The sequence below is a fragment of the Arachis ipaensis genome, chromosome B10 (genome assembly GCF_000816755.2).
Source record: "Arachis ipaensis cultivar K30076 chromosome B10, Araip1.1, whole genome shotgun sequence".
In the NCBI taxonomy this organism is placed as follows: domain Eukaryota; kingdom Viridiplantae; phylum Streptophyta; class Magnoliopsida; order Fabales; family Fabaceae; genus Arachis; species Arachis ipaensis.
The window spans coordinates 135,390,424-135,417,064 of NC_029794.2; the positions used below are offsets into that span (position 1 = coordinate 135,390,424).

Sequence of the window (26,641 nt, forward strand, 5' to 3'; positions counted from 1 at the left end):
GGACTGATTCCTTTATAATTGATTGCGGAGTTAATGGTATTATTAGAGAGACGATAAAAAAATAGTTAAAATTTATTTTATAATTATTTTTGTCTAATTTTTTCTTTTTGCTAGCAAACATTTTTGAAATGATAATATGAAATGCCATTAGATAAACTAAACAAAAGGAGAAGGTGCACATGAAAAAAAAACAAAATAGAGGCATAATGAAATAGCACGATAAATATTAGTACATGGAAGAAGTTAGATGATAAAGGCAAAACGTGTATCTTTAACTGTTATAGCACAAACTCAAAAGTATACAAGCTGTATAATCCAGAATTAAAGAAGGTGATCATCAGTAAAAAATGTGACGTTTGACGAGAAAAATATGTAGGACTGGAACAGAAAGACAGTAAAGCAGCCGATTATAATTCCAAATTCATGTGATGAAATAGAACAAAGATAATCTAACACAACTAAACAACTAAAATCATCTAGAAGACCTCAAAAAAAAATATAAACTACCTACTAGATTGGCAGATTATAAAATTGACAGTGATGATGAGAATATATTACGAAAAGAATGGCAACAATCTTTTTAAATTTGTGTAACTATATTTTAAATTGTAACTCAACAATTGGCAGCGGTTTTAAATCCGCTGTCATATCTTAACAGAATAATTCAACGGATAGCATTTTGTAGCGGTTAACAACCGCTGCCATCTCCAAGCAGTCATATTCTTACGATTTTGTAGCGAAAATAACCGCTGCAAAATACCATTTAACAGCGGTTGTTCCAGCGGTTGCTATTAACCACTGCAAACGGTTTAACCACACGCTATCTTTTAGCGAATATACCAACTGCTGCTATCCGTTTGGCAGCGGTTAAAAACCACTGTTAATCCTGTACATAACCGCTGTTATTTATCGGATATGGTGTAGTGCATTAGTTAATTGATAATATGAGATATGTCATTACTCATTAACTAACCTTATTTAGGAAAAAAAATAGAGCTTAATTAGGAGGGTTTGATCATCAGATAAAAATTATAAGATCAATTTAATTATTTTTTCTATTATTTATAAACCAAATTGATTATTAGATAAAAGTTGGCAACTAATTTAATTATTATTCAATTTAGTCACCAATTTAAAATATTTTATGCTATTAAATTTTAATATTATTTTTAATAACTTACAATTAGAATAATCAAATTTTAACTGCTTTATTGGAATATAAATTGATTATTATCATATATTATTGGTTCGGAATTTTAATTAAGAATTACAAAACTTACGTCATTATATATTTCTTTCATTTAGACAAATTCTTTCATATATATTTACAAATAAAATAAAAGATTAAAATTGAGTGTATTTAACTTAATAACAAAAATTAATTCATAAAATAAAAAAGTTATCTTTAACACATCCATTTTTAAAACGGTAACCTTTCTAATATACGAATTATTATGATTTAAATAGTATTTATATTTTTTTTTTGTTTTTTGTTTTTTGTTTTTTTTTACAAATTGCAATGAAAGGATATTATTTACACAAGAATAACAAATAAGGGCAAAAATTTAAGAAACTGGCTTTTTTTTTTTCTGAACGAACATAATATATCTATGAGAAAAACTAAACTAAACCCAGTGATATCCCTAATAAATAGTAGAAAAAAATGTATTGTTTAATTATAAACTGGAGCTTGTTATTTATTTACTTCTGACCCCTTTTTTAATTATTTTATTCATTTATGTTAACTCACAAAAAAAATAATAAAAAAATACAAACGGGTCAAAATGTTATCAAAACCCGTTGTTCTTATAGTAATCCCAGATTTCAAGGTACTTTTTTTGTATTAACTGTGATATATTCTCTGCAGAAATATTTTTTATGTAGTAAAAATAATTGGCTTCTTAAGTTGTTTTGCTTTTATGTATTTTCTAATTTTTGGCCCTCTCCTTTGTTTGTGATGCTTTTAAGAATTTATAGAGCATGAAAGATATTTGATAGGACTGTAATAAACATTTTTTCAAAAACTTAAACTAATTGAACTCTTGATCTTTTAGATTCAGAATTTTTATACCATGTCATGATACTACTCATCCCAAAAACTTCAGTTAATGACAAAAGATAACACTAATAATTATATCTCTAATACTCTCTAATCTTCCATTACACACATTATATAAATATTCCATTAGCTCCTCATGATTTTCCTATTTAAAAACTTCTGATAGATTAAAAAGTGACCGTTGATAATGCTTTATACCTTCATTAAAGTGGATAATTTTATTATTGACGTTCTTCTTCTTCTCTTGCTATTATATCTTGTTATTTTTCTTTTGTAGTGTATTACTTAATCATGAATTCATGATCATAATGCATGCAGCAGGTTTAATTTGCATGTTTGTTGATTGGATGTCACGGAAGCAAGTTTTGTCCCGAGCCTTCGTTTTTGGAGAATCTGGGAAAAGTAAGACACATGCTTTGGAACAATAATTTTGACCGATAACTCCAAAGATAAGAAAGATCAAATTAATAGGTACGTGCCTACGTGGTGTACATGCAAACACATTAATGATAACTTTTAAAATATATTTCCAATAAAATACAATTATGAAGAAGATATATAATAACTAAAATAAATTTACCAATTAGAGTTAATTTTAAATATTTTGACGTAACATTATTTAAATATTGTAACTTAATTATTTGTACTTAGTTGTATATATTATTGTTGAATGTTTATAATTAATTATGAGAGCATTTTTAATATTAGTTCTAGTTTCATTTTATTTTGGTCTTACAAAAATATTTGTACAGTGAGACTATATATCATAAATAGTGATTTAAAATTAAAAGTGAATTTTGGCCTTCTAATACTTAATATTAATTTAATTAAAATTTTATATTATTTTTATTTATTTTATCAACATATTATACAAGTACCAAAATTTTATTGGTTCTTTATCAACGTGATACCCGTATATCTCTAATTTAAAATTTTTTACTAATGATAAATTTATTATGTATCTTTAGAATACATATTAGCTAAACTCTTTTTTTTTTATAGGTGAACCGATGAATTTTCTTTTAATGAATATTACATGATAAAATGAGAAAAAAATTGAAAAAAAACTGCGTTCAAAATTTTAAAATATACCTAATATTGGATCCGTCTATTTTGCTTCAGTTTTTGAAGTATCACTTCTCTTCTTCGACTTTTTTTTTTTTTACTTAACTGTGGTATTCTCTGCAAAAATATTTTTGTTTAGTAAAAAAAATTCGTTTCTTAAGTTCCTTTACTTTTGTGTATTTTCTAATTTTTGGCTTTTAAATATTTTTTAATTTTTGGCCCTCCCCTTTTGCTGATGCTTCTTAAGAATTTATAGAACATAAAAAATATTTGACATGATTGTACTCCCATATCTTCCAGCTCATTCTTTGTTTATTTAAAACTTTTTGACAGGTTAAGAAGTGGGCGCTGATGCTTTATACCTTCGTTCAACCGATAATTTCATTATTGATGTTCTTCTTCTCTTGCTATCATATCTTATTACTTTTCTTTTGTGTTGTACTACTTAATCATAATCATAATGCATGCAACAGGTTTTTTTTTTTGGACATATTTAGGGCAATCATAATGCACGCAACAGGTTTTTTTGGACATATTTAGAGCTAAGCCCAAATCCTATCCGAGCCCATAACCCAACCCGCCCAAACCCAAACCCCAATCTGATCTTCTCTCTCAAAGCGTTTAATTCTTTCACCAAGAGACAAGCTCCCATGGCCTCCACAGGTTTAATTTGCATGTTTGTTGAAGTCCAATAAAAAATCTTGAGCCTTCGTTTTTGGTCTTGAGGAATATTGGGCCATATTGGCCAGACTTCTTCTATTTTTCTTCTAATTTTTTTGTTTTATTTTTTTGGTATCGATAGAACTGAACTTTTTTTTTTATACAGAATAATAAGTGCAAACTAAATTATCAACTACTGTCTTTTTTTTTTTTTGGAAATATTATCTTGGATCGGACAAAATTTGGTATTCACACTAGAACATTGAAAAAGTTTGAAATCAAATTTAATTGAATTTCAAGTCCAAAAAAAAATTTTAATTGAATTTGAAAACTAAATTACATCCTAAATAATAGAAACTATAAGAATGTAAATTATTTTTTTAGTGCAAGACAACATAACATTCATGAATAACGAAGAATCATAAATAAATGAAAGCTTTAAGTTGATGATTAAACTTAAAGAATTTAAAGTAAATTTGAATAAAAATTTAATTAGTCAAAATTTCTACTAAATTCCTGAAATATTACAAATTTCATATGAATAAAAATATATTAAGTTTTCTTTTATTTTTTATGAATGTGTTAGTGAATTTAAAAAATAAAAAATATAATAATATTATTTAAATGAATGAATAATCTGGGATTAATAGTGTGGATATTATATTTAAAAGATAGAGTATGTGTAAGTACATTATAAATTCAATAGCATAATTGTTGTTATAATTATATTTTATTATTGTAAAATATGATTAGGTTTCAAGATATCTAATTACAAATTAAAATACGAAAATAGTAATTTAAATAATAACACATAATTTAAAATTTAGTTTTTTATATTTCATATTTTGAAACCTTGACAATATAATCAAAATGTCTTTTTTTTTATATATATATGTCGTTAAACAATCATTTAAAACTCAACTTTCATACAATTAGCTCTTGATAATATTTATAGTTGAAAAAATTCATTCAATTAGTGTAGTTATTATGAAAAAAAAACTAAAGCTAATTTCAAAAGAAGAAACACAAATGGATAGATAATATTCTTTCGAGCCAATTTCTAAGAAAGAACACCAATCTTATTTAAATTTAAAAATTGATTATTATAATGGACATCTAATATGAAGTTCTCAAATTGATTATCAAGTGTCGAAAGTTGAATAAAAAATTATTGTGGGGTCAAATTTAATAATTTAATGGGGACAAATAAATATTATTATTATTATATATTACTCAATAAAATTTCAAATTGTAGCGGGGGCGCTTGCCCCACACGTATAGGAGGGGATCCGTCCCTGCATGCATGGTCTCCAAATTCAACGACCGCATGAAAGTAGGCTCCACAAACGTATGCTGGTTTATTAGTGCATTTACCACCTCTGCCACTATAGTGCCGTCAGCCTGATCTTCGTCTCCACCCGGATCAACGACCTCATAGTTACTTTCAAACTCCTCCTCACTATCACTATTATAATCTTCCAACTCAATATTTTGGTCTGCTTCAGATTGTTCGAACTCAATATACAGTTCGATGAACGATATCTATGAGGGAGTTTTCATATACACTGAAAACATATCTTGTATGCTTGCTTCATCGGTTACATATTTGGTTTGAAACTGAATGAACCCACCAAATACGGATATAGGATACCTATACAAAATGCACGACACTCTCCTAGATATTTGAGAATTCATTTTTCTCACAAACTATACCTTTTAATTCTTCAAACGATAATGTGAGTGGAATAACAATTTTAGTCATATACAAATTCAAAATTATAGCATGAATGAAATTGGGCCGTCCGATTACCATATTCATTTTTTTTTGCAAACACAAATCGGACTATCCAATTTGTGTTCCCCTTCTGCCGTAAAAAAATTGAACAGTCCGATTTCTTTCCACTAACTTCGAAAATCTATTAACCCCTCGTACCTCCATAACTCAGCGTTACACACACTTCATTGTCATATTAAAAATAAGGAAAAGTCCAGGAACTAACTCTCTAACTAGCCAATTTGAACAACTCAATTAATTATATTAATTTTAATTTATCAATTAATTTGAATCATTCTCATTAATGATTATTTTAAAAAAATAGAATTTGCAATTAACCGCCTAATTGGAACATGATTCACGGCCCTGTTAGGACTCCTCCTCTTTCTACACATTAAGCTTAATTCATTTCGCCGACGTTCTCAAGAGACGTAAACAAGTAAATAACACTGCACAAGAAAAATAATTGACCGACAATCCCAAAAAAAAATTAAGTATATGTAATTTAAAGAGCATGAATAATAGAAACCTTATTTTGTTCTTTTTCAATTTTTTGGTCTAAATTAAGTGTGGAATTTAAATATTATGTTTGAAATCTAACATAGAAAGACCCTCTTTATTTAATAGATTTATTGGATTAAGAAAATAATACGATTTTTCGTTACTGATACTACATATCATTATCACTTAAAAAATGATTTCTAATGCAAGTTTTAATTTTAAAAGAGTTTAGTTACTGTACAGGTAAAAAGTAAAACCTAAAAAATATTTTTCATTAAAATTATAAAACTAAAAAATTATGTATGAAATTTAGGCACATTCAAAAAATCTTATTTAGATTTTTATCATTTATAAATTAGAAAATAGAAATAAAAACAAGTAGGACTCATTATAAAATTTTGGCACATAACAAAGAATCTTATTTTATTCTTTTTCAATTATTTATCTAAATTAAATGTTTTTCAGAAATGGTACCTAAAATCTATGTGCATATTAGGAATCTTATTTTTTTATTTACAATTTGAAGAATTTTTTTATTAGTTTTGGATGATTTTTTTTCTTATGTTTTGTATGTTTTTTTCTTTAAGATTTAGATTATTCTTTTTCATTAATTTTGGATGATTCTTTTTTTTGTGTTTTGTATATTTTTTTCTTAGAATTTAGATGATTCTTTATCTTATATTTTATTATTTTTATCTTTTTTAGAATTTGAACTTTTTTTTTAGAAAGAGAAATTAGGATTTGCTTGATAAATAGTAAAAAGTAAATTAGAGTAAGAGGAGGTAATTAATAATTATTATTTTTGTATCTTTTAAAAATTAAAATTTAAATAATCATCAATTAATGATAATTAATGAGTATAGAATGCAATTCAAAAATGTTTGTTAGCTATACCCGTGTTGGTTCCCAAGCAAAATTGTAAAAATAATGAGCCATATTATAGGAATCTGGGAAACTAACAAAAAAATTGAAAAGTGAGACATGCATGTTTTGGAACAAGTAAATAACACTGCACAAGAAAAATAATTGACCGACAATTTCAAAAAAGAAATTAAGTGTGTGTAATTTAAAGAGCATGAATAATAGAAATCTTATTTTGTTCTTTTTCAATTTTTTGGTCTAAATTAAGTGTGGAATTTAAGAATTATGTTTGAAATCTAGCATCGAAAGTCCCTCTTTATTTAATAGGTTTATTGGATTAAGAAAATGATATATTTTCTCGTTACTGATACCACGTGTCATTATCACTTCAAAAATTATTTCTAATGCAAGTTTTAATTTTAAAAGAGTTTAGTTACTGTACAGGTCAAAAGTAAAACCTAAAAAATATTTCATTAAAATTACAGAACTCAAGAATTATGTACGAAATTTAGGCACATTCAAAAAATTTTATTTAGATTTTTATCATTTATAAATTAGAAAATAGAAATAGAAAAAAAAGTGGGACTCATTATAAAATTTAGGCACATAATAAGGAATCTTATTTTATTCTTTTTTAATTATTTGTCTATATTAAATATTTTTCAGAAATTGTACCTAAAATCTATGCGCATATTAGGAACTTTATTTTTTAATTTACGATTTGGAGAATTTTTTTTATTAGTTTTGGATGATTTTTTTCTTATGTTTTGTATGTTTTTTCTTTAGGATTTGGATGATTCTTTTTTTATTAGTTTTGGATGACTCTTTTTTTTTGTATATTTTTTCTTAGGATTTGGATGATTCTTTATCTTATATTTTATTATTTTTATTTTTTTTAAAATTTAGACGTTTTTTTTAGAAAGAGAAATTAGGATTTGCTTGATAAATAGTAAAAAGTAAATTAGAGTAAGAAGAGGTAATTAATAATCATTAATTTTGTATCTTTTAAAAATTAAAATTTAAATAATCATCAATTAATGACAATTAATGAGTATAGAATGCAGTTTAAAAATGTTTGTTGGCTATACCTATGTTGGTTCCCTAGCGAAATTCTAAAAATAATGAGCCATATGATAGGAATTTGGAAAACTAACTAAAAAATTGAAAAGTGAGACATGCATGCTTTGGAACAAGTAAATAACACTGCACAAGAAAAATAATTGCCCGACATGAATAATAAAAACCTTATTTTGTTCTTTTTCAATTTTTTGGTCTAAATTAAGTATGAAATTTAAGAATTATGTTTGAAATCTAGCATCGAAAGTCCCTCTTTATTTAATAGGTTTATTGGATTAAGAAAATGATATGTTTCCTCGTTACTGATACCACATGTCATTATCACTTCAAAAATTATTTCTAATGCAAGTTTTAATTTTAAAAGAGTTTAATTATCGTACAGATCAAAAGTAAAACCTAAAAAAATATTTCATTAAAATTATAAAAATCAAGAATTATGTACGAAATTTAAGCACATTCAAAAAATCTTATTTAGATTTTTATCATTTATAAATTAAAAAATAAAAATAGAAAAAAAGTGGGACTCATTATAAAATTTAGGCTTATTCTTTTTCAATTAGTTGTCTAAATTAAATATTTTTTAGAAATTGTACCTAAAATCTATGCGCATATTATGAACCTTATTTTTTATTTACGATTTGGAGAATTTCTTTTATTAGTTTTGGATGATTTTTTGTTATGTTTTATATGTTTTTCCTTTAGGATTTGGATTATTCTTTTTTTTTGTGTTTTGTATGTTTTTTTTTTAGGATTTGGATGATTTTTTATCTTATATTTTATTTTTTTTATTTTTTTTAGAATTTAGATATTTTTTTTGAAAGAAAAATTAGGATTTGCTTGATAAATAGCAAAAAGTAAATTAGAATAAGAAGAGGTAATTAATAATCATTAATTTTGTATCTTTTAAAAATTAAAATTTAAATAATCATGAATTAATGACAATTAATGAGTATAGAATGCAGTTCAAAAATGTTTGTTGGCTATATCCGTGTTGGTTCTCTAGCGAAATTCTAAAAATAATGAGCCATATGATGAGAATTTGGGAACTAACTAAAAAATTGAAAAGTGAGACATGCATGCTTTGGAACAAGTAAATAACACTGCACAAGAAAAATAATTGACCGACAATCCCAAAAAAAGAATTAAGTGTGTGTAATTTAAAGAGCATGAATAATAGAAATCTTATTTTGTTCTTTTTCAATTTTTTGGTCTAAATTAAGTGTGGAATTTAAATATTATGTTTGAAATCTAGCATAGAAAGACACTCTTTATTTAATAGGTTTATTAGACTAATAAAATGATATGGGTTCTCGTTACTAATATCATATATCATTATCACTTTAAAAATAATTTCTAATGCAACTTTTAATTTTAAAAGAGTTTAGTTACTGTAAATGTCAAAAGTAAAATCTAAAAAATATTTCATTAAAATTATAGAACTCAAGAATTATGTATGAAATTTAGGCACATTCAAAAAATCTTATTTAAATTAGAAAATAGAAATAGAAAAAAAAGTGGGAGTCATTATAAAATTTAGACACATAACAAAGAATCTTATTTTATTTTTTTTCAATAATTTGTCTATATTAAATATTTTTCAGAAATTGTACCTAAAATCTATGCACATATTAGGAATTTTATTTTTTTATTTATGATTTGGAGAATTTTTTTATTAGTTTTGGATGATTGTTATCTTATGTTTTGTATGTTTTTCTTTAGGATTTGGATGATTCTTTTTTATTAGTTTTGAATGATTCTTTTTTTTTTTTGTATTTTGTATATTTTTTTCTTAGAATTTGGATGATTCTTTATCTTATATTTTATTATTTTTAATTTTTTTTAGAATTGGGACGTTTTTTTTAGAAAGAAAAATTAGGATTTGCTCGATAAATAGTAAAAAGTAAATTAGAGTAAGAAGAAGTAATTAATAATCATTAATTTTGTATCTTTTAAAATTAAAATTTAAATAATCATCAATTAATGATAATTAATGAGTATAGAATGCAGTTCAAAAATGTTTGTTGGCTATACCCGTGTTGGTTTTCTAGCAGAGTGGTAAAAATAATGAGCCATATGATGAGAATCTGGAAACTAACAAAAAAATTGAAAAGTGAGACATGCATGCTTTGGAATAAGTAAATAACACAACACAAAAAAAAATAATTGACCAACAATCCAAAAAAAAAAAAAATTAAGTGTGTGTAATTTAAAGAGCATGAATAATAGAAATCTTATTTTTTTCTTTTTTAATTTTTTGTTTTAAATTAAGTGTGGAATTTAAATATTATGTTTGAAATCTAGCATAGAAAGATCCTCTTTATTTAATATGTTTATTAGATTAAGAAAATGATATGATTTTTCGTTACTGATACCACATGTCATTATCACTTCAAAAATTATTTCTAATGTAAGTTTTAATTTTAAAAGAGTTTAGTTACTCTACAGGTCAAAAGTAAAACCTAAAAAATATTTCATTAAAATTATAGAACTCAAGAATTATGTATGAAATTTAGGCACATTCAAAAAATCTTATTTAGATTTTTATCATTTATAAATTAGAAAATAGAAATAGAAAAAAAAGTGGGACTCATTATAAAATGTAGGCACATAACAAGGAATCTTATTTTATTCTTTTTTAATTATTTGTCTAAATTAAATATTTTTCAGAAATTGTACCTAAAATCTATGCGCATATTAGGAATCTTATTTTTTTTTTAAGATTTGGAGAATTTTTTATTAGTTTTGGATGATTTTTTTCTTATGTTTTGTTTGTTTTTTCCTTTAGGATTTGGATGATTCTTTTTTATTAGTTTTGGATAATTTTTTTTTTATATTTTTGTATGTTTTTTTCTTAGGATTTGGATGATTCTTTATCTTATATTTTATTATTTTTATTATTTTTAGAATTTGGACTTTTTTTTAGAAAGAGAAATTAGGATTTGCTCGATAAATAGTAAAAAGTAAATTAGAGTAAGAAGAGGTAATTAATAATCATTAATTTTGTATCTTTTAAAAATTAAAATTTAAATAATCATCAATTAATGGCAATTAATGAGTATAGAATGCAGTTCAAAAATATTTGTTGGCTATATCCGTGTTGGTTCCCTAGCGGAATTGTAAAAATAATGAGCCATAAGATGGAAATCTGGGAAACTAACTAAAAAATTAAAAAGTGAGACATGCATGTTTTGAAACAAAAAAATAACACTGCACAAAAAAAATAATTGACCGACAATCTCAAGAAAGAAATTAAGTGTGTGTAATTTAAAGAGCATGAATACTAGAAACCTTATTTTGTTCTTTTTCAATTTTTTGGTCTAAATTAAGTGTAAAATTTAAAAATTATGTTTGAAATCTAGCATAGAAAGACCCTCTTTATTTAATAGGTTTATTGGATTAAGAAAATGATATGGTTTTTCGTTACTGATACCACATGTCATTATCACTTTAAAAATTATTTCTAATGCAAGTTTTAATTTTAAAAGAGTTTAGTTACTGTACATATCAAAAGTAAAACCTAAAAAATATTTCATTAAAACTATAGAACTCAAGAATCATGTATGAAATTTAGGCACATTTAAAAAATCTTATTTAAATTTTTATCATTTATAAATTAAAAAATAGAAATAGAAAAAATGTGAGACTCATTATAAAATTTAGGCACATAACAAAGAATCTTATTTTATTCTTTTTCAATTATTTGTCTAAATTAAATGTTTTTCAAAAATTGTACCTAAAATCTATGCGCATATTAGGAACCTTATTTTGTTCTTTTTCAATTTTTTGGTCTAAAAAAAGTGTAAAATTTAAAAATTATGTCTGAAATTTAGCGCAGAAAGACCCCTTTATTTAATAGGTTTAGTGGATTAAGGAAATGATATAGTTTCTCGTTATATCAGTATCACTTCAAATCCAATGCAAGTTTTAATTTTAAATGAGTTTAGTTACTGTACAGATCAAAAGTGAAACGTACAAAATATTTCATTAAGATTATGGAACTCAAAAATTACGTATGAAATTTAGGTATATTCAAAAAATTTTATTTTGATTTTTATCATTTATAAATTAAAAAGTAGAAATAAAAAAAAAGTGGGACTCATTATAAAATTTAGACACATAATAAAAAATTTTATTTTATTCTTTTTAAATTATTTGTCTAAATTAAATATTTTCAAAAAATTGTGCTTGAAATCTATGCGCATATTAGCAACCTTATTTTGTTCTTTTTCAAATTTTTTTTGTCAATATTAAATGTGAAATTTAGAAATTATGTCTAAAATCTAGTGCATGAAAAACTCTCTTTATTTAATAGGTTTAATAAATTTTAAAAATGATATAGTTTCTCGTTACTAATACCACATATCAGTATCATTTTAAAAATAATTTCTAATATAAGTTTTAATTTTTTAAATGAGTTTAGTTAATTTACAAGTCAAAAGTGATACCTAAAAAGCATTTTCTTAAAATTATAGAGCTCAAGGAATTATATATGAAATTTGGGCACATTTAATGAATCTTATTTTATTTTTTATTATTTATTATTTAAAAGGTAGAAATAGAAAAAATAGTGAAACTTAGTATAAAATTTGGGTATATAACAAGAAACGTTATTTTATTCTTTTTCAATTGTTTGTCTAAATTAAATGTTTTCAAAAAATTGTGCATGAAATTTATGCGTATATTGGAAACTTTATTTTGTTCTTTTTTAATTTTTTTGTCTAAATTAAATGTGAAATTTAAAAATTATATCTGAAATTTAACGCATAGAAAGACCCCTTTGTTTAATAGGTTTAATAGATTAAAAAATAATATCTCGTTCCTGATACCACTTGTCACTATTACTTAAAAAATAATTTTCAATACAAGTTTTAATTTTAAATGAGTTTAGTTACTGTATAAATCGAAAGTGATGCCTGAAAATTTTTTCATTAAAAATTATGAAAATCAAGAATTATATATAAAATTTAGACATATTTAAAGAATTTTATTCTAATTTTTATCATTTATTACTTAAAAAGTAAAAATAGAAAAAAAAGTGGAACTCAATATAAAATTTAGGTACATAATAAAGCACCTTATTTTATTTTTTTTTTAATTTTTTGTCTAAATTAAATCTTTTCCGGAAATTATGAGTGAAATGTATGTATGCGCATACTAGGAACCTTTTTTTGTTCTTTTTTAAATTTTTTTTGTCTAAATTAAATATAAAATTTAAAAATTATGTCTGAAATCTAATGCATAGAAATTTTTTTTATATTTAATAGGTTTAATAAATTAAGAAAATGATATGGTTTCTCGTACCACATATCAGCATTAGTTCAAATATGATTTTCAATATAAATTTTAATTTTAAATGAGTTTAGTTATTGTACTGGTTAAAAGTGATACCTAAAAAATATTTCATTAATATTATAAAAATCAAGAATTATATATGAAATTTAGTTACATTCCAAGAATCTTATTTTAATTTTTATCATTTATTACTTAAAGATAGAAATAGAAAAAAAGTGGGACTCAAAATAAAATTTAGGTACATAACAAGGAACTTTTTTTGTCTAAATTAAATATTTTAAAAAATTATGTCTGAAATCTATGGGCATACTAAGAACCTTATTTTGTTCTTTTTCATTTTTTTTATTTAAATTAAATGTGAAATTTAGAAATTATGTCTGAAATCTAGTGCATAAAAAGACCCCTTTTATTTAATAGGTTTAATGGATTAAGAAAAAGTTTAATTACTCTATTGGTCCTTATAGTTTCGCAAAATTTTCAGTTAGGTTTCTATATTTTTTTTCCTTTTAATTGGATCTCTACACCAATTTTTTAATTACTGCTAAGAGGGACCTAATTGAAAAAAAAATGGTGTAGGGACCCAAATAAAAGAAAAAAAAGTGTAAGGACCCAAGTAAAAAAAAAGTGTAAGGACTCAATTAAAAGGAAAAAAAAAGTATAGGAACCTAATTAAATTTCACGAAACTATAGGAACCGACAGAGTAATTAAAACTTAAGAAAATGATATGGTTTCTTGCCACTGATACCACATATCAGTATCACTTCAAAAATGATCTCTAATGCAAGTTTTAATTTTAAATTAGTTTAGTTACCGTACACGTAAAAAATGATACTTAAAAAATATTTTATTAAAATTATGAAACTCAAGAATTATGTATGAAATTTAGACACATTTAAAGAATCTTATTTTAATTTTTATTATTTATTACTTAAAAGATAAAAAAAAAAGTGAGGCTCAATTAAAATTTAGGCACATACATAAGAGGAACCTTATTTCATTTTTTTATTTTTTTGTCTAAATTAAATATTTTTCATAAATTATGCCTGATATTAATACGCGTAAAGAAAACTTTATTTTGTTTTTTTTATATGTTGTCTTTTTATTAGAGATATCCATGACTATGTTTTCTCTAACTTCCAAAGAAACAAGAATTCTCTTTCCACTATGATCCGTTTCTTTAAGATTGTTCTCAGAAAAAACCTTGATGATGAATATCTAGTGAGAATTTTCTTTCCTTCACCCTTCCTATCATCTTTTTTTTTCTTACCAGCATACTATGCTCCTCAATATTTATGCTTTTTAGTTTTGAATTTTTGATTGTTAGTTAGTTAGAGTAGTAACTGAATCAACAAAGCTGCTGTTAGGGAAGGATAATTCTTAGAAGGTTGTTAAGAGGTTGAGTGATACAAATAGAGTGAGTGGAAACTTATCTGAAAAGTTTCTATAGTGAAGCATAATAATAGTGAAACTTATCTGGCCAATGTTGTGTTATGATTGAGTTTTGATAAGTATGGTTACCAACAACAGTTCAGTAGGAAATATGGTGGTGATATGCAAAATCCAGTGCAACTCCAACCTCCAGATGGCACTGAATGGAGAATAGATTGGACTAATCATGATGGTGAGATTCTGTTTGAAAACGGTTGGAAAGAGTTTGCTACATTTTACACTTTGGAGAATGGTCATTCTAACATCAAAGTACACATATTCGACATGAGTGCCCTCGAAATTGATTATCCTTCCAATGGCCGAATCGGTGATGACAACTCGATGAACCGCCAGCGCGAAGGGGCCGAGGCCGGCCAAAGAAAACAGTGATAGCAGAACCAAAGCAATCATGTTCTTCTACAAGCCGGAGATGTTTGTATCTTTGAGCTCATTAACAGACAAGGTCCAGATCTTAAGGTTCATTTTCGTCAAAGCCATGATTAGCGAATGGCTTTGCTTACTTGTGTTGCAGATCAATGGTGTATGTTCAGGGATCAAGAGTTGTAACACTGAGTCATAGTTTTCATCATACTAAATGGTTCCATTGCAGTGTTATCTCCTTACTACCATAACTAGAAATATATAAGTGATCCATGCAGAAACAACACATGTAGAATTATATATTGTTGGTAGTATAAGATGTTATTTGGACAAAGTACCTAATCAAAAGTTGCCCGACTACTTATTTTCAAAGCAATTTATGGTTTGGATCCTATTTCACTCATTCTCCCTCATTTATTATACTTGTCACTTTTTAGAAACTTACTAACTATTTGCAGAGTTGCAGTAATTACATAAAAAATTCCAATGTAAATAACTTTTAATGAGTGTATAATTTTTTTTAATTCATTGTATTGGACTAATTGGTAAATTGTTACAAGTTTATTATTTCATATTTAAACAAACATAAAATAAAAGTTAATTTTGCTTACTTTATGTAAGATATAGGTATGAATATGTCCATAAATTCTGTCAAATTTGTTGAGAATATGTTCCATTACAATACACAATCTTGTGTATGAAATAAGATCCACAGGTACTTTTCTAATTTCTGATTTGTAGTGAGAACAACACTGCAACAATTAAGTGTGAAATGTGAAGAAAAACATGAATCCATGTCACAACTCTTAATGACTAACATAAATAAGCATTCATGACTAACATTCAAGTTTGATTTTAACAAAGTGGAGTGACACATTTCTTAACCAAATTTCTTGATACAAGAACTCCAGATACTCTAAAGATTGCCTAATTAAGCATCCTGATACTCTAAAGATTGTCTAATTAAGCATCCCTTCGAAAAATATGAGCATCAAGTTCTGCACCTTCTCTGTAAACAAGCTCAAAGATACAAATATCTCCAGCTTTCAGGTTATTGACAAAATGGCAATTTTCTGAGTTGGATAATAGTTCAATGTTACAGGCCACTGTTTCGTAACAGAATATTTGCATGACATGAAATGTTTCTGACAGAGACAAATGTGTCAACTTACTGGTGAAGATCCAGATAGTTGAGTTTGCCTTATCTTGGTTATGAAAGAGGGATTCTTTGACTTGAACTTCTTTGCTTTTTGAACAACTTTACATGTACACCATAAAAAATTTGCATAGAAGTTACTTGTAGCTAAGTTCAAGCTTCAAACAACACAGTAATTTTTATTCATTTGAACGAAATTTAAACACAGACAAAGAACAATAAGATACTTATTGCATAGTTACATGAAATGCAATACGTTCTGGTATGGTATGCAATATGCATACGCTACCTATCTGGTGAATTTGTAACTATGATTTATGCATTTTAGCCACAAAAGCAATACATTAGAAACTACAAAAATAAAAGGATGAAATGATCATGAAATTACATACTATCAGGATCAACACTGGCACTTTAAATTGTTGGCATCTTAAGACCTGTCTCTTCAGATTGACTAGCTTCTTCAATTTTGCAACACTGCATCCAGTTTTGTTTATCAGGGCCCTTCTCTACATCTCCAGTTTTGACAGAACTCCGCAATGTATTACTTGTAGAAGGAGATGATACTTCTACTGCTGCTTTCAATTTTTTCCTCGGCCGGCCTCGGCCTCTTCGTGGCAGTTCATTCTCAACCTTAACCATGTTGGCATCATCAATGTGGTCCTTGGAAGGATAGTCTATTTCAGGGCACCTAGTTTTGGCAGAACTTGTGAACATTTTACTTGTACAAGCAGATGGTGTCTTTGGTGCAGCTTTCTCTGTTTTTCTCGGTCGGCCTCGGCCTCTTCTTGAAGGATAGTCTGTTTCAGGGCACCGTTTCACTGCTCTAGTCTTGGCAGAACTTGTGAACATTTTGCTTGTAGAAGGAGATGCTGTGTTTGCTGCTGCTTTCTCTGTTTTCCTCGGCCGGCCTCGGCCTCTTCGCGGCGGTTCATTCTCAACCTTAACCATGTTGTCATCACCAATGTGGTCCTTGGAAGGATAGTTTCTTTCAGGGCAGCATTTCACTACTTTAGTGTTGGCAGAACTTGTGAACATTTTACTTGTGGAAGGAGATGGTGTCTTTCGTGCTGCTTTCTTTGTTTTCCTCGGCCAGCCTCGTGGCGGCAGTTCATTCAAGATCTCAATCGAATCATCATCGCTGATGTGATCCACGGAAGGATAGTCTATTTCAAGGCAAGTCTTGTCAAAAATGTGTACTTCAATGTTAGAAGTTTGATTGTACTCAAACCACAGCAAATGGCCATGATCCAAAGAGTAATATGAAGCAAATTCTTTCCAACCATTTTCAAATTGAATCGCACCATCAGACTCAGACCAATCCATCTTCCATGCAGTGCCATCTGGAAGCTTCAGATACACTGGATTTGGAACACCGCGACCATATTTCATACTGAACGTTATTGGTATCATCTGCAATTCAAATGAAAGTATGAAACTAGTCTTAGTAATAAGCATAAATGAAAAAAAAAACCTTACAAGGGAAAAATCACAAAGAGAAATGCATGCATTAAATAATATTATAAGTAAAGAGGATATGAAGTGAAGAAAATGCTTACAAGCTTTCCATCTTCAAGGCTATGTCTGAGAACAATTTTGAAGAAACGGATCACAGAGGAAGCCATGGATGTGGTGGTGGATGGTCTCTACTCTCATGAAAGTATATAAGCACGTACTTATATACTTTCATAGGGGATTAAAATTCTAGTGGTAGTTAAAAATGGTTTTATCCTTAATGTATCAATAAGGCTCTTAAATCTGGAAAAGAATAAAAAATTATTTTAAAAGAATTCTTAACCTCTCCAATTTTTATAAATTTTATTTGATAAATAAAAAAAAGTTTCTCTCAAAATAGAAAGCACAAATTTTGTACATTAGTATTCTAACAAAAAAAAAAAAAATCCTACAAATATTGGAATTATAATAGACATAAAATTAATTATAATTATTTTATATTTTATTTATCTTCAATCTTTTTTATGATATACTATTTTAATGCGTTCATAGATTCATAGGCAAATTACAATTTTGAATCAAATCCATGAAAAATTCTGCCTCACTTTTTTATCCTTATACCAAACACAACCTTATCTTTTACTTTGAGAAGATAACAATGCAATCATGAAGTGGCAGCAAAACAAAAAATAAAATTAAAACACTTAGTTCATACATATAAAACTGGTCCACAACAGAAAGGATTGGATACAGTACAAGTTTGATTCAACAGAAAAAAAAAGATAATACATTCTTCACGAAATTAACCTTACTTAAAAATTAAGAGTTCTTAGTTCCTGAAGTTATAAAACATTGGCCTAGCACTGGGCTCTACAGATATGAACATCAAACAGATCTTTTTTATTGATGAGCTCAAAAACACAAACATCTCCAGCTTCTAATTTACTTGCTCTGGCAAAAGAGCTCCAACCAGCCGAAATAAAGCTGTTTTTCGATGACGGATTGTAGATAATCGTAGCAGGCCACAACTCCTTTTCGAACTGTAATTTTACATCCTGTTGATTCTTTTTAAAATACTTTCTGTAAAAGATAGCTGATAAGTTCTGCATCACATTCCATTTTGAATCACCATGGTCAAAAATAATTATAAACTAAAAAATTTGTGAAACTAAGTATAAACTAGCACCCAGAAGTTTGCATGGCATATTATGTTTTGTCATGGATAAAATGTATCGAAATAAACTTACAGGCCTTGATCTCCTTGGATCACTGTCTTTTATCTTGACCATGAAAGAGGGATTTTGTGAGTTGAGCTCCTTAGCTTCTTTCGGGAGCTGAATCACACGAGTCACTGGTTTGGAAAGTGATTCTGATACATAAAAGAATTGTAAAAAAATTAGCATGAATTTTACTTGTGAAGAGTTTTGGATACAAGTATATCTATAGGGTTGGAGACAACAAAAATTTTAGCATAAGATTAGTTTATATAACAAATTGTGGTTACATTAAGGACCAAATACATAGTCACTGCATTCATACTGCATTCTTAGCAAAACTAACAATAGTTTCCTTAAGATTGAAATTCTGCTGCTATAAATGTTTCAAGGAAGGGAAGAATTAGAAATTTGTAAAATGTACTCCAAATCAAACACGGGGTCAATTAATTTTTAATATAATTTTTTTAATGAGGATAATGCTAAATTCTATTCCATTTTTAAAGTTAATTATGTATTCAATGTTGTACTAATATCTTAATTTTTTACAGAATAACACCGCTTAAGAATCCTAAACAATTGCCTTACCGCGGCGTTGTCGACGACAAATGTGAACATCAAACACCGGATCCTTTCTATTGATGAGCTTAAACAAACAAACATCTCCGGCTTGTAATTTACTAGCTCGAGCAAAAAGGTTCCAACCAGCAGAGATAAAGGCAACACATGATGATGGCCTATAGATCAACTTAACAGGGAACAACTTCTTTCCAAACCTTATATTTGCATTTTGTGGATTATTTTCAAAATACTTTCTGAAGAATTTAGTTGAAAAGTACTGCAGCACATCATATTTATATCATCATGGTTAGAAATAAGACACAGTTTGAAAGAACGATAGCACATGGAAGTTCACATGATATATGTATTAACCTATACTTACACATGGTGCTCTCGTTTGAGACCGTTGCGTTATCTTGATGATGAAAGAGGGCTTTTCCCGCTTAAACTTCTTAGCTTCTTTCAGAGATTCAGGTCTTGCAGGACAGAGCCTAACAGAAGATTCAGAATCTTTTCTTCTTCTATTCCTTTTGCCTTGGACATAGGAAATAAAGAATCAGAAACTACCACTATAATGTACAAAAAGCAGTTACAAGTAACAACGGTTGAATCCACAAAAGAAAAGGATGATTCAATTATGAGACACGTACCATTAGAATCTTGATTGACAGACACTGGCACCTCATGGTTTTTCTCTTTGGATTTAATACCGTGTGAACTGAGGCTTCTTTCACCATCCCTAATTTGTGTGTCATTTTCCAACTGTCTACTTTTAGAAGCAGAAGACACTAGTGCTCTCATTTTTTTCTCCGGTTGGCCCCGGACTCCTCCTGGCAGTGGTTCATTCAATCTTTTCTTCTGCTGTTCCTCATTAAGTCTCATGTTTTGGGTGTTGGGACTGCTATCCACATCTCTAGTTTTTGATTCTTTTGGCCTTTTCACCGGCTGCTGGTCCCTGCGTGGCAACTGCTCTTTGATATGATCATTGGCAGGATACTCTATTTGGTGGCAACTCATGTCATGTATGCGTACTTCAATGTGAGAAGTTCCAATATTATACTCAAAGTATAATAAATGGCCATGATCAAGAGAGTAATATGCAACAAACTCTTTCCAACCCTTTTTAAACAAAATTACACCATCATGATTAGTCCAATAGACTTTCCATTCAGTACCATCTGGAGGCTTAAGATACAATGGGTTTGATAAGACAGAACCATATTGTCTAGTGAACTTTTTTGTCAACTTCTGCAACATTATGAACCTAATGTTAGCAACCGTAATAACAATAAGGTGACGCACATTAGCATGTCTTTCACCAAGATGTTGACATGTATTATGTTAAATAGTTTAGTCAAATATCTCGGCTATCATCTTCATATAATAATAACATTAAACTTCCAATTCATCCTTCACTAATAATTATAAATAGTGCAATAAAATAGTCCAAACATATTAGTCTTAAATTTTATATGTAGGTAAAGATTAACCTCTCACCTCTTTTAAAGGAAAAAATAATTTCAAATTTCGAAGGACTATTTTGCAGCATTATTTGCATAATTAGAGATTAGGAGTGAAATAAAAAAAATATTAAGGACGGGATTGTCCAACATAAAAATTGGTAGGGACCAAATCAGTAGTAACAAAATCAGAATTCATGAATAATGAAAAATGATGATGAATATGATAATTTTTCTAATCACCGCAATATGTCCTATAATATTTCATAATCTTGATTAGTGAAAGTGTTACCTAGATCATTTTTCATTAGTAATAATGTAGATTTAATTGTAATTAATTTTATAGTAAGAATACATACGGAGTACATAAAATGTAACCACCTAACAAATATGTTTATAGGTTTTCATTCCATTTTATGTATTTTTTATGTACATTTGCTACAAAATTAATTATAATTAAGTCTAAATTATTACAAATAGAAAATGATCTAGATAACAAGAAGAAAGAGCTTACTGTTACTATATTTGCAGCTAAGAAGTCATGCATGTGTGTTGTTCTATGAAAAAAGTGTTTATAAACGAGAAAAATCATATATAGAGGAATAAGGAGAGAAACTTTTTGTGAACACTATCTCAAAAAATAAACAGATTAAAAGAAAAAAGAGGGCATGGAGAAGACGAGAAAATGCTTACAAAGTTTCCATCTTGAAGAGCTTTTCTGAGAATAATCTTAAAGAAACTGGTCTCAGTAGAAGTAGAAGGAGAATGCTTGTTTTGTTGACGGCTAGAGGAAGCCATAGCAAACGAATGATGGATAGATTTGATTATTGTTGAGGCTCAGTCTCTCTCACCCGGTGCTGGTTAAATAACCTTATTTTGAGATAACAATTAAATTAAAAAAAAATAACAAATGAGTACTAAAATTTTTTATATATTTTTAATTTACCTATTTTTTTTTAAAAAATAAATTATATTTTACTTAACAAAAAATTTATTCTTTATGATTAAATTTTAGGATAAAGTATATTTTTTGTTCTTGAAGTTTGACAAAAGTTTCAAAAATATCCCTAAATTTTATTTTGTTTTAATTTTGTCCCAAAAATTTTTTATTTGCATCAAATATATTCTTAATGGCTAAATTTTAAAAAAAATTTAAAACCAATTTAACAATAATACATGAAAATTATACTTGATTTGTTTGGGTTAAGAGTTGTTCTTATGAAATTGTTGTTGAATTGGTCTTAAATTTTTTAAAAAATTAGCCGTCAAATATATATTTGATGCAAATCGAAAACTTTTAGAATAAAATTAAAACAAAATAAAATTTAGGGATATTTTTAAAACTTTTGTCGAACTTCAAGGATAAAAAGTATACTTTATCCTAAATTTTATTTTACTCTTTATTAAATTATTTTTTTACTAATTAAATTATATTTTTATCAAAATATTTTTTTTCTAAAATATTTCCAATGAAAAATAGGCCAAATTAATGCTAGTAAACATAAAAAATTTTAAATATATTAAAAATGATATTTTTTAAAAGTGATAAGAAAAGAAAATGTATATTTTACACATAAGAAGAAGAATGATTTTAATTCTCTCAAAAAAGGTGAATAAAATTTTTTATATAAAAAATAGTCAAAATTTATCTTATAACTATTTTTTTCTATTTTTTTTTTTTTCTTTTTGCTATCAAACATTCTGAAACATAATATGAAATGCCATTAGACAAGCTAAAGAAAAACAAAAGGTGCACATGCAAAGAAACAAAATAGAGGCATAATAAAATGGCACGATGAATGTTAGTACATGGAATAAAAGGTAAATACTAATTATCAATGGAGTTAAGTTAGGTTTTGATTTGATAAAATTTTTATCTTTTAAAAGTAATTTATAAAAATTAATTTTTAAATATAATTTTTTTAAAAATGGTAGTATTTATATTTAATAAATTAAAAATATTTTTAATAAACATAAGAAATAACTATACTTATGCTTTTACACCTTTTTAAAAAATTTTAAGAATAGTACAAATGTACAATTACAACGTGATAAGACATTTAAAAAAATTCAAAATCAAATTGAATTAGAATTGAAAATCAAGTTGTATCTTAAATTAGAAAGTGGTAGAAACGATAAGAATTTAAATTGTTTTTCTAGTGCAAGACAACACAATATTTATGAAAAAATAATAATCATGAATTGAAAGCTTTAATTTGATGACTAAATTTGAAGAATTTGAAACAAATTTAAATAAATAATTTGACTAGTCAAAGTTTTTATTAACTATGAAATATTATAATTGTACTTAGTTGTTATAAAAATTATTATTTTATTATAAAATTTTGCCCATAAAAAAGCTTAAACACATGTATTTTAATCATATTTTCATATGAATGAAAATGTATTGAGTTGTTAGAAATTCTCTTCTCTTCTGTGGGTGTTTTGGTGAGTTTGATAGATGAAAAATGATAGTGTTACTTAAGTGAGTGAGTGATTCTGAGACCAATAAAGTGTGGATATTATACTTATATTTGGTATCGATTCAATCCAGAACCAAGTGTTTGAGAGTTTGTGAAATGTGGGAGAGTTCTCACATAATTATTTGTTCATAGAGTCAGTATAGCAAACACTTTTAATATCGTGTCACTACCATAGTAGCTAGAATCTCGATTTAACTCTTAAAATCTTCCGATATTACGATTTTAAAAGAGTTAATCGATTTTACGAAATTTGTACTAGGTCTGACGATTTTACGATTTAAATCTTGTTAAGATTTTACGTTTTACGTACTTAATTTATTTTTTCAATTTTACGTAAAATCTCGATTTTCTCTACCTTGGTCACTACAATATTTTCAGGTTGAGGCAACATTTAAAAAGTGTTGCTTAAAGGCTGACAAAAAATTGCTTTTGATCTATGGCAACACTTTTGGACCTAAAGCAACGTTTTTGGGCGGCGTTGCATATGCAGCCGTTGCCTTAGATCAAAGCAACACTTTTTTGTTTCAGAGCAACACTTGGTAAGTGTTGCCTTTGGTTGAAAAATAACAACAACACTTCAAAGGTGTGTTTGAGACAACACTTTTGCAGTGTTGTCTCTTCTCTCGTATTTTGGTCACTACTAAGAAGTATTGTCTATTTGCAATAAAATGCAACTCTTTTACGTGTTGCTTATAAGTTGGACACTTGTATAGAAAAAGAGTTGTATAGGAAAAGAGTTGCATTTTATTGCAAATAGACAACACTTTTTAGTAGTGACCAAAATACGAGAGAAGAGACAACACTGCAAAAGTGTTGTCTCAAACACACCTTTAAAGTGTTGTTGTTTTTCAACTAAAGGCAACACTTACCAAGTGTTGCTCTCAAAAGCGTTGCTTTTGAAACAAAAAAGTGTTGCCTTGATCTAAGGCAACGGCTGCATATGCAACGCCGCCCAAAAACGTTGCTTTAGATTCAAAAGTGTTGTCATAGATCAAAAACAACCTTTTGTCAGTCTTTAGACAACACTTTTTAAATGTTGCCTCAACCTGAAAATATTGTAGTGATAAAAAAAAAAAAGATTGCGTTCAGAAATTTAAAATATACCTAATATTAAATATGTCTATTTTGCTTCAGTTTTTGAACTATTTAAAATATACCTAATATTAAATATGTCTATTTTGCTTCAGTTTTTGAACTATCACTTTTCTTCTCCAATTTTTTTTTGTATTAACTGTGATATTTTCTCCAGAAATATTTTTAATGTAGTAAAAAAAATTCGCTTCTTAAATTCCTTTTCTTTTATGTATTTTCTAATTTTTGGCCCTTTCCTTTGCTTGTGATGCTTTTAAGAATTTATAGAGCAGGAAAGACATTTGATATGATTGCACTCCCATATTTTCTAATTCATTTTCTTCATTTATTTAATCATGGTCATAATACATGCAGCAGGTTTAATTTGCATGTTTGTTGATTGGATGTCACAGAGGCAATTTTTGTCTTGAGCCTTCGTTTTTGTCAAACGAATATTGACCTATATTATTAGCCAAACTTTTTCTGTTTTTCTTCTGTTTTTTTTTTTTTTTAATCGATGGAACTGAAATTTTTTTCACACAGAATAATAATAATAATAATTTATATGTTAAATGACAAATGAAACTGATTACGAGAATCTGGAAAAGTAACAAAAATTGAAAAATGAATGCTTTGGAACAACAAAATAACAGTGGACAAGAAAATTAATTCATCGACAATTCCGAGAAAGAAAAGAAAGATATAAAATAAATAGGTAGTGGTCTACACTCTTCATGCACTGGTTATATACCCTGTTGAATGTTTATAATTAATTAGGAGAGTATCTCTAATATTAATTCTAATTTTATTTTATTTTAGGTTTTATAAAAAAATTTGTGAAATTATATGTCATAAATAATAATTTAAAATTAAAAATGAATTTTGTTCCTTTAATTTTTTGTTTCGGTTCAACTTAAACTTTATATTAAAATATATTGACCTTCTTCTTCTTCTCTTGCTATTATATCTTGTTATTTTTCTTTTGTAGTGTATTACTTAATCATGATCATAATACATGCAGCAGGTTTAATTTGCATGTTTGTTGATTGGATGTCACGGAAGCAAGTTTTGTCCTGAGCCTTCGTTTTTGGAGAATCTGGGAAAAGTAAGACACATGCTTTGGAACACTGCAAAAGAAAAATATTTGACGATAACTCCAAAGAAAAGAAAGACTTAATTAACTATGAAGAGAATGGCAACCTCAAATTTGTTTATGTAAACTGCAACATAATTAAAATTTAATAGCATAGTTTTTTTTTTCAAATTAGTTGCTAATAAGGATAACAATTAAATTGATCTTATAATTTTTACTTAATGATAAAATTGGCAAATTGATTAAAACCATACCTACAAGTTAGCTTGCCTAATTAATGGCATGACATAATGTCAAATAACGTTCTAGGTGAACTTTTTTATTAAGATAGAGAAATTATCTTCATATCTTGATTTATGGTTTAATTAAAACTGAAAATAAGTTAGTTTAAAATTGAGAAATCAATTAATTGTTATTTGATTATTTCACGTTCTTTATCATACTTGGACAATTGCTGGATAGTGCAACTATCTTGAATCAAATAAATGATTAAAATTGAGTGTATTTAAATTAATAACAAAAATTAATTCATAAAATAAAAAAGTTATCTTCCGCTTTTAAATAAACTATATTCTTGTAAAATATTCTCAACATACAAATAATATTAGAATTAGCTTTAAATTCTACCGAATCCTATCTATAGTCACCCCTAATTGTTGTACAATACTAAACTACACGTAACACACTATGAAGAGAATGCCAACAATCTTTTAATTTCAAATTTGTTTGTGTAACTGCAGACATTATACTCTTTCTTTTACATTCCATAAATATATTTATTATCTTTACTTCTCTGTTGATAGTTGATACAATACTCTCTTTCATTTTTCTTATTTCACATACATTTATTTTCTTGATTTTTATTATTTTATGCCTTATTCACTCATAAATACTTGCAACACAATTCAAATATATATATTTAGGTTTGAACTTATTCTATTTAAATATTAGCAAAGGAAAAAGATATTAAAGGTAATTTTTATTGATAAGAAGCAAGAACATTATAATTTTTTTTAAGAGTCTATTTATTATATATTTTAAAGGTACAT

At 26.8% G+C, this 26,641-nt stretch overlaps 2 protein-coding genes across 11 annotated transcripts in view; both read right to left on the reverse strand.

The window, feature by feature from the left end:
• The window catches only part of LOC107622446 (protein mel-28-like), a 24,917-nt gene extending 6,912 nt beyond the window's left edge, over nucleotides 1–18,005 (reverse strand). The window contains exons 1-3 of one of the 10 annotated variants that reach the window (XM_021113634.1): nucleotides 17,815–18,000; nucleotides 17,351–17,668; nucleotides 16,889–17,242 (exon numbers count right to left, since the gene is read on the reverse strand). In XM_021113634.1, the coding sequence (XP_020969293.1) occupies nucleotides 16,889–17,242; nucleotides 17,351–17,668; nucleotides 17,815–17,880 (738 nt within the window). In that variant the 5' untranslated portion in view covers nucleotides 17,881–18,000. Of the gene's footprint in view, nucleotides 1–16,888; nucleotides 17,669–17,814 lie in introns of all 10 variants that reach the window. The other 9 variants (XM_021113635.1, XM_021113636.1, XM_021113638.1 and 6 more) reach the window with 9 other exon arrangements.
• LOC107624356 (B3 domain-containing transcription factor VRN1) lies at nucleotides 18,401–21,788 on the reverse strand. The gene is made up of 6 exons (XM_016326856.2): nucleotides 21,639–21,788; nucleotides 20,136–20,733; nucleotides 19,868–20,019; nucleotides 19,513–19,762; nucleotides 18,958–19,079; nucleotides 18,401–18,813 (listed from the first exon to the last, which is right to left on the reverse strand). The coding sequence occupies exons 1-6, from the start codon at nucleotides 21,741–21,743 to the stop codon at nucleotides 18,568–18,570; spliced, it is 1,473 nt and encodes a 490-aa protein (XP_016182342.1). The 5' UTR covers nucleotides 21,744–21,788; the 3' UTR covers nucleotides 18,401–18,567.